Source organism: Colletes latitarsis, chromosome 11, assembly GCF_051014445.1.
Source record: "Colletes latitarsis isolate SP2378_abdomen chromosome 11, iyColLati1, whole genome shotgun sequence".
Taxonomy (NCBI): Eukaryota; Metazoa; Arthropoda; class Insecta; order Hymenoptera; family Colletidae; genus Colletes; species Colletes latitarsis.
This window is the reverse complement of record NC_135144.1, coordinates 16,513,932-16,521,870: the sequence shown is the minus strand read 5'-3', so window position 1 is coordinate 16,521,870 and position 7,939 is coordinate 16,513,932. Positions and strand designations below refer to the sequence as shown.

The following is a 7,939-nucleotide window of genomic DNA, read 5'->3' as shown; positions in this document are numbered from 1 at the left end:
CGATAATTTCAAATATTATTTTTCTTTCTTTTCTTCTTATTTATCTTATCTCTTATTATCCGTCGAGAAACGATTGATAATTTCAAATATTATTTTTCTTTCTTCTTTCAATTTAATGTAAACATTTTAGTTATCGTTTCGTGCTACCAACTCATTCACGTTTAAACCGTACACGTAATCCTGAAATATTTAACTCTATGACTCTTTACTCTTCTAAATATAATAATCTTGCTCCTTATAGATTGCGTAAATGTTTAACATGGAAACGGTGTATTATATATCCTGAAGTAGATACTCTCCTACCAATGAAACAAAAATATGCACAATTATTAGTCAATCAAGTTTCATCAATTATATTTTTTAGTGATTTTCGTATTGCGATGTACGTTGTGGCAACCCTTTCTATAGAGATAAAGAATATATGTACTCTCTTACCATAATAACACTCCACGTGCTTTCTCGTTTAGGTTTTACTTTTTCAGACGATATGAACGACAGGTTTGACAGATTTTAGAGTTTGCGTAGATATTTTGCCACGATGCAAGTTTCTTGTCCAAACAATGTAAAAATTTACAATTTGAGTGCTGGAAAATCTATTCCAGAGGTAAAGCATTATTCGTTACGTTTATTACTCATTTTATCATCGTTCCAATTTTAATGATTTTGATCTGTAATTTTTATTTTGTTAGTGGTTATCGGAACGCAAACGACGAAGCTTATTAAAAAAGAATGTCGGTAAGTGAAGTTGTTTACCAAGTGTACGATCATTTGAAAGCAATATACGATTATGACATTTTGACAGATATACGGCGACGTATTGAACTTATCCAGGACTTTGATATGCCTGGAATTAGCACTTCCATTAAAGTTTCGAAGGATGGACAATATATTTTAGCAACAGGAATATATAAACCACGTGTAAAGTGTTTTGATGTAAAAAATTTGTCTTTAAAATTTGAAAGATGTTTTGATTCTGAGGTTGTTACTTTTGAAATATTATCAGATGATTATAGTAAGGTATGTATATATATATATATATTTGTGTTATATGCATTTGTTCTATTGATAGTCAAGATAATTACCAAACTTTTCTATTATGTTACAGTTGGTATTTTTACATTGTGATAGATACATTGAATTTCATGTTGCCCATGGCAAGTATTACAGGCTCAGAATACCACGTTTTGGAAGAGATATAAAGTATCATTATCCATCTTGTGATCTTTTTGTAGTGGGAGATAGGTTTGTTATTTAATAATCTTTCAGCATTAAGCATCATTTAAAATAATGTTTAAAGTCTATCTATAATAGCTGATATTGTATTACAGTAATGAGATTTATAGATTAAATCTTGAGAGAGGACAATTTTTGCAGTCTTTCATAACAGAATCAACATCAATAAATAAATGTGAAATAAATCCAGTACATCATCTTCTAGCCATTGGTACACAAGAAGGTAAAATTGAAGCATGGGATCCTCGAACAAGAAATAAAGTGGGTACCTTAGACTGTGCTTTGTACTGTGTTGGGCAAGACAATAAGTAAGATAACATGTTGTAATGTGCAATGCTCGAACAAGCATTTTATTTGCCTATAAATACAATGTCCATTTTGATGCTATATAGGATAGCAGCAGTTCCAGCAATTACTAGTTTAAAATTTCAAGGAGGTTTGACATTTGGTGTGGGTACATCAACTGGACAGATATTGTTGTATGATATTCGTTCTAGCAAACCTTTCTTGGTAAAAGATCATATGTATGGATTACCAATCAGAAATATAGAGTTCCATCAGAAAATGGATATGGTTTATTCTATGGATAGTTCTATTGTGAAAATATGGGAGAGAAATAACGTAAGTTAGATTATTATATGCATAGATAAAATCTTAAAACAAATATAGTAGTGCCCATTTAAATGTCCGCGGTCATTCAGATGGGCATGGTTACTTCTGAAAATTCAACGGAGATAAGGAAAGAGAATAAATGCGAGTGAGATACAATAGCTGGCACCCAAAACCATATATACAATGTATCGATAACAGTCGGCGTCAAGTATCGATATGCTCGATGTTCGAAGCCGCTTGGCTTCCAAGAATTGGTGGGGATAACCGCGGACATTTAAGTGGGCACTACTGTAAAACGAATTAAAATTTTGCAATAAAAAATTGTATTTTTCAGGGTAAATTGTATACATCTGTAGAAACTCGAAATGATTTTAATGATATGTGTGTTATACCAAATACTGGAATGTTTGTAATTGCAAATGAAAATACGAAAATGCAAACTTATTATATCCCCAGTCTTGGGCCGGCTCCTTATTGGTGTAGCTTTTTGGACAATCTGACAGAAGAATTGGAGGAATTAGATTACGAAACGATTTACGATGATTATAAATTTGTTACTGAAAAGGAGTTAGATGAATTAGGTTTGTCGCATTTAAAGGGCACTAAACTTCTTAGAGCTTATATGCACGGGTATTTCATGGATATCCGATTGTATAGAAAGGCGAGAGATGTGATGAAACCTTTCGAATTTGAAGAATATAAGAAAAAGAGAATACAGCAGAAGATACAAGAAACCTGCGGTAGCAGAGTACAGGTATCGTATTTTAATATTGTGTAAAGCACTTTACAGTATACAATATGCAATATTTTTTGGTTCGCACTTGCATGTATTTGTAGGTTCAAAAATTACCGAGTGTAAATAAAGAGCTTGCATTTAAATTAATGGAAGATGAAACGAATATAAAGAAAAAGAAGAAGAGCTCTTCTAATCTTCTAAAAGACGATCGTTTTAAAGCACTGTTCAGTAATCCAGACTTCCAAGTGGATAAAAACTCGGAAGAGTATTCGTTGTTAAATCCCGTTATTTCTCAGCTTGACAAAAGCAGAGCAAAGAAGTTAAAAGCTAAAATAGCCGAAGAAGAGGCACAACAGAAAATGGAGATTGATCGTGAGGACGATGAAAACCAAGGTTTTTGATGCAACATAAAACATTATATTTTCATGTCGTTATTAGATAGTTTCAATTACAAAATTCATATTTTTAGACAATAGTTCGGATGAGAGCTTCATTCATGACGATAGTAGTTCAGAAGATGAAAAACCATGGGTGAAGGAAGTAAAAAAACAATATCGATTGATAAAGAAAAATGAAAGACAAAATGAGGAGGAGGATGAAAGCGAGAAAGATAACGATCAAAGATTAAGAAATAATTCTCGACTTTATGAAATCAAGGAGCACGTGGAATTCAGAGATGCAAAACCGATAGCAAGGAAGCTAAATAAGTATGTATAAATTACTACGCGATAGAGTACGAAACAATAACAGTATTAAATTAAGTTAATACAAAATTTTTTTCGTGTTCTTTAGGGCTAGCTTGGAAAACAGACTAAAAAATCAAGAAGCTCATGGTATTAAAATTTCTGGTTTCCGTGGTAACAGAGAAATGACTTTTGTTGTTGGAAAGGTATTTTTCTACCAAATCGTTAAACAAAATTTGATTATTCCGTATATATAGGTACATCGTATATTTATTTACAGAAGAAACAAACTGGACGCGCAAAATTCCAAGTAAAAAGGCACGGAAAAGAATATAAACATCTTTTGAGACCAGCACAAAACCTGTACAGGAAGAAACGTTAATATTTATTGTTGTATTTAGTTTTTTTTTAAATAGTAAACAATTTTATTTTGTAAAGTAAATATTTTTCTGCGTTCTTTTCGTTGCGTTAGTATAGGGAACGGTGACCTCCTCTTTCCCAATATCCCATATTAGAAGTTGTTGTCTGTGGCACGAGTAAAGTAATTTGTTTCGTCGCGATGTATATGTATATCTTGACAGAGGTGAAGTGTCATCTCAAAAGACTGATATAATTAAATTCATACGTTAGGGTGAATCACACGAGGTGCCGATACAAATGTTTTCTTTTCAAGTTCAAAAGCATTGTACTCGTCAGACGAGAAAAATGACATTGGTGAGTCTTCTAATTATTTCATTTAATCTTCGTTTTCGCAATCACGTTACGATCTGTGGGGAAACCATTTCTTTTATCGTATAAATGTGCTAGTATTGAATTTAAATCTTAGCAACATTCGGTCGTTATAATTGGACAGAGATCCAAGGTGATACTTTTGATCATACCAATCACTGTTTATTTTGATTTAAAAGGTCTGTTAATAATGTAGAAATTAATTCCAAAACTTACAGATTCATATTTCGTGATTTCTTTTTTCTTCTCGTTTTTGATGGATCGTAAAATTTATATTAACGATAATGTAACGGCATTAAATAGTTGTTACAAAACAATTTTAGTATATCGTATATCATTTTACAAAGTTCAAAAACAAGCTCGGTAAAATATATTTTATGCAACGTTGTCTGTGTTATATTTTATAGGTCAGTTCTAACAATGAATCAAAAAATGGGAAAGATCCTCTTCAGCCAAATCATGAAGATACAACACAAGCATCTACAATGTCTGGATTATCCGATTTACAAATGCAAAGTACAGAAGTAAGAATACATAATTTTTTACAACTTCTCCTTGATACAACTAATTACACAGTTAGTTAATATAAGTTTCTTAAAAACAGGTAGGTGAAATCACAGAAATGCCAGATTTTGAGATGCTCAGTACATCTGCAGTACTTCATTACTGCAAACATAAAATATTAAGGCCTTATTTGAGATTATTAGGAGTAATGGGTTTGAGACCCATAAGCAGTGATGATTCTGATCGTAACTCTTGTTACAGCATTTTTGTAAATTTTCATACTTTTCAAGTCACAATATTTATGTGCATTGGGTATATTTTACAATATATGGCATGCTTCAGGTAAGAGAACCATATATTAAGTTTATAATACAATTTTTATTTAATTACAATTTAACTGCAATTAAGTACACTTATATCCTCAGAAGAGACAGAGGATTTTGCTACGAGATATTACCGGTAGCATTTAAAGTTGCATCAAATACAAGCAAAGAGCATGTACATGAAATGCCTTGCTTTGGAAATATTGTATTTAGCTACTTTATACCTAGTTCATTGCACTTGGTAGCATATTTGTATACAGTATATCTATTTCGTGTTAAAGAAAATGAGCAACTGCAAAATTTAATGGAGAGAGCATTCCTTCTCTCTTCTAATCCTGCAAATCGCGGAAATCAAAGGAAACTTGTACAAATTTTGTGGTTATTTATAGCATTAAGCATCGTATGGATAATTATGGCATTGATTACAGTAAATGTTTTGATGGCCAGAGGCAATATCGTATTTCAATGGTTAGAACACAGGTAAGTTTCTTGACACATGTCATTTATATGTTTTAAGTTTATTTTTCATTATCCATAGTAATTAATTTTGTTCGTTCTTATCGTCGAATTATCATGTTTAGTACTATATTTCATCTATTTATATTTCTCGTTATGTTACTTTGCACGCCTTTCAAATTTATTTTCTGCACAGTCCATATCAAATAAAAATAACATTGAAAGTATTTTTAATCGTATGCACATTATGGCACGATATGGTTCAAGGAACAATAATAACCAGTTATTGCTTACAAGGGCAACTTTTATTGGCACATCTGTACTTTCTTCGCGGAAAATTACTTCATCATACTTTACCTGTTATGGATTGGATGAGGGTTTGTAAAATAACTGCTACGAAATTCTTCCTTTTTATTTCATCGCCGAAGAAACCGAAATCATAATTTACGTATTTTTGTGCATTGTAGGAAATTTGTGAATTCAAAAAATTGTTAAAATATTTTAATGATGAACTGGGTCCAGCTGTCTGTATCTATACGGTTGTAAATTTATCGTGGGCAACCGCGGGGACGATTTGGTTACTTCGATACGATAATAACAACGCGCAAAATAATCCTGTTACTTGGGTTGCAATAATAAACGTCCTTCTGTGGATTTTAATATCAATAGCTCCTTTTATTCAGGTACGTTTGTTAATGAGAATGCAATAAACGTTAACTTTTGTGTCGTATTTCTCAAATTTTTTGAAATTTTCTGTAATCTCTGTCAAGAAACATGTTTGGCCACCCCTGGGAAAAATTTTAATGAGAGCTTCTAGAGGCCAAAATAAGACGAAAATCAAGAATACCAATTTGTTGATTGAGGCTTTGTTAAAAAGTTATTAACGTTTAAAGATCCGCCTGTAGTAGTGGTTCTCAATCAGCATGAGAAACTCTACTTAGTGACGTATGGACAGCCTCACAGTTTTCTGAGTGAGAACTACTATCGCGTGTACGCAGCTGTTCGCAGACTGCTGTTCTACAGGCGAAACTTTAAACGTTGATAACTTTTTAACGAAGTCTCGATCGACAAATTGGCATTCTTCATTTTCGTCTTATTTTGATCTACGGAATCTCCCATTAAAATTTTTCCCAGGGCTGGCGGGACACCCTGTATATCGATCGAAACATGTAATTAAAGCTCAGATTGACTCAGTCATGTTTTTGCGAATACGCTTATCATGAAACAGTGGGACAAGCGTAAAGTGAACTTTGAAGAGAAAAAAAAACAAGTTCAGATTGATTGTCTTGTTTTCTAATAGGCCGCTCGTTTGACTACTGCCTGTTCCATGATTCAAAATATCGGACACGAAGTACGCATTCGACCATTCGTTTATCAATGCACGCCTGGCGAGGATCTTGACACTATACTTCTGTACACATCGTCATTAAAAATGTGCGCCAGGCTTTTCAGAGTTCCGATCACGGGCAGGTATCTTTGTCTACTGCTGACTATAAGCAGCATCTTGATTCTCACGCTAGGACAGTGTGAATTTCTGTGATTATCGTATTACGTTCAATTCAATTTTACAAAACTGCTTTTTGTATATGCTTCATTTTACACGTGTAATTAATTTCCTTTTATTGTATAATAACATCTACGATTCACTGCTTCAATTTCTGTTCACCCTGCAACTTATTTAAGTTGCTTATCGTTCGTAAAAACATATATTGTGATGAAGCTAGTGTTCAACTAATCAAAATATACTCGAATTTTTAAATATATATGTACATATATAATGTTTGATTATTGGTAATGATATTTTCACAAAACTTTACGTCTAAGGAAGTATCCTTACAATAAATATTTATCGTTTGTTTTTGCGGTCGCATTTATTTCACAGAACTGCTATTAAGTTTTTCGCCCCTTGTCTTCTTTAATTCCGAAAAAACCAAACTAATAAATGGCACGCATTATTCATTCTCAATGTATCTTTGTTCAGTGACAAAAGAATTCTAAAAAATATCGTAAATTGCTGTTCAAATATTTATTTGTAATAACGTTACTAAAAGCTGCTTAGGTCATTCATATTCTTTTACAATTGTTTTTTATCTAATAAAATTTACAATTTTCGGCAAAAATTTGAAAGAACTAAAATTAGATTATCGTAACAAATAAATATGACGGTGTAAGACTTTTCGACATTCTTTCAACGAGGAAAAATCTAATTTTTCACCGTAATAAAATGAACGGAAATGAGAATTTGCTGCCCATTAATACTACTTCAGTGAATAGTTTCTCAACTGACCACTATCCATGAGAAGAGGTCGCTGAAATCAGCTCCGAATTTTCAGGTCGGTATGGCAGTCAGATTCGGCCGCGAAAGTCCATAAGGTGAAAGCACAGACGATGTATACGAATAGACCTTACACCTTATGGACTTTCGTGGCCCAATCTGACTGCCATACCGACCTGAAAATTCAGGGGTGATTTTAGCGCCCTCTTCTCACGGATGGTGGTCCGATGACAAACTATGCACTGAATTAGTATTGATGGACTGACAGCTGTAGTGTGTACTATAAAAAAGTATTAGACAACTTTTCTGTAGGGCGTCAAACAAAATTACTAAAAATGAGAAAGGAATTTTTAAGAAAAATCGACAGGGGGGTGGTGCTTAAATTTTT

At 32.8% G+C, this 7,939-nt stretch overlaps 2 protein-coding genes across 5 annotated transcripts; both read left to right on the top strand.

Moving 5' to 3' along the window:
• The first annotated feature begins 178 nt into the window (after positions 1-178).
• LOC143347912 (nucleolar protein 10-like) lies at positions 179-3,774 on the top strand. The gene is made up of 11 exons (XM_076777561.1): positions 179-604; positions 690-735; positions 803-1,017; positions 1,106-1,242; positions 1,329-1,541; positions 1,626-1,854; positions 2,180-2,599; positions 2,683-2,974; positions 3,051-3,288; positions 3,374-3,470; positions 3,545-3,774. Exons 1-11 carry the CDS (start codon positions 539-541, stop codon positions 3,644-3,646), a joined length of 2,055 nt encoding a protein of 684 aa, XP_076633676.1. The 5' UTR covers positions 179-538; the 3' UTR covers positions 3,647-3,774.
• On the top strand, positions 3,544-7,196 carry LOC143347913 (uncharacterized). Of its 4 annotated transcripts, XM_076777563.1 has the most exons (8): positions 3,544-3,641; positions 3,895-3,978; positions 4,401-4,517; positions 4,598-4,839; positions 4,923-5,300; positions 5,473-5,653; positions 5,744-5,959; positions 6,577-7,196. In XM_076777563.1, the coding sequence occupies exons 2-8, from the start codon at positions 3,922-3,924 to the stop codon at positions 6,814-6,816; spliced, it is 1,431 nt and encodes a 476-aa protein (XP_076633678.1). In that variant the 5' UTR covers positions 3,544-3,641; positions 3,895-3,921; the 3' UTR covers positions 6,817-7,196. The 4 variants fall into 4 exon arrangements, with proteins under 4 accessions (XP_076633678.1, XP_076633680.1, XP_076633677.1 ...); XM_076777565.1 differs by lacking the exon at positions 3,895-3,978 and having other exon boundaries at positions 3,621-3,641; XM_076777562.1 differs by lacking the exon at positions 3,544-3,641 and having other exon boundaries at positions 3,841-3,978.
• The last annotated feature ends 743 nt before the right edge of the window (positions 7,197-7,939 follow it).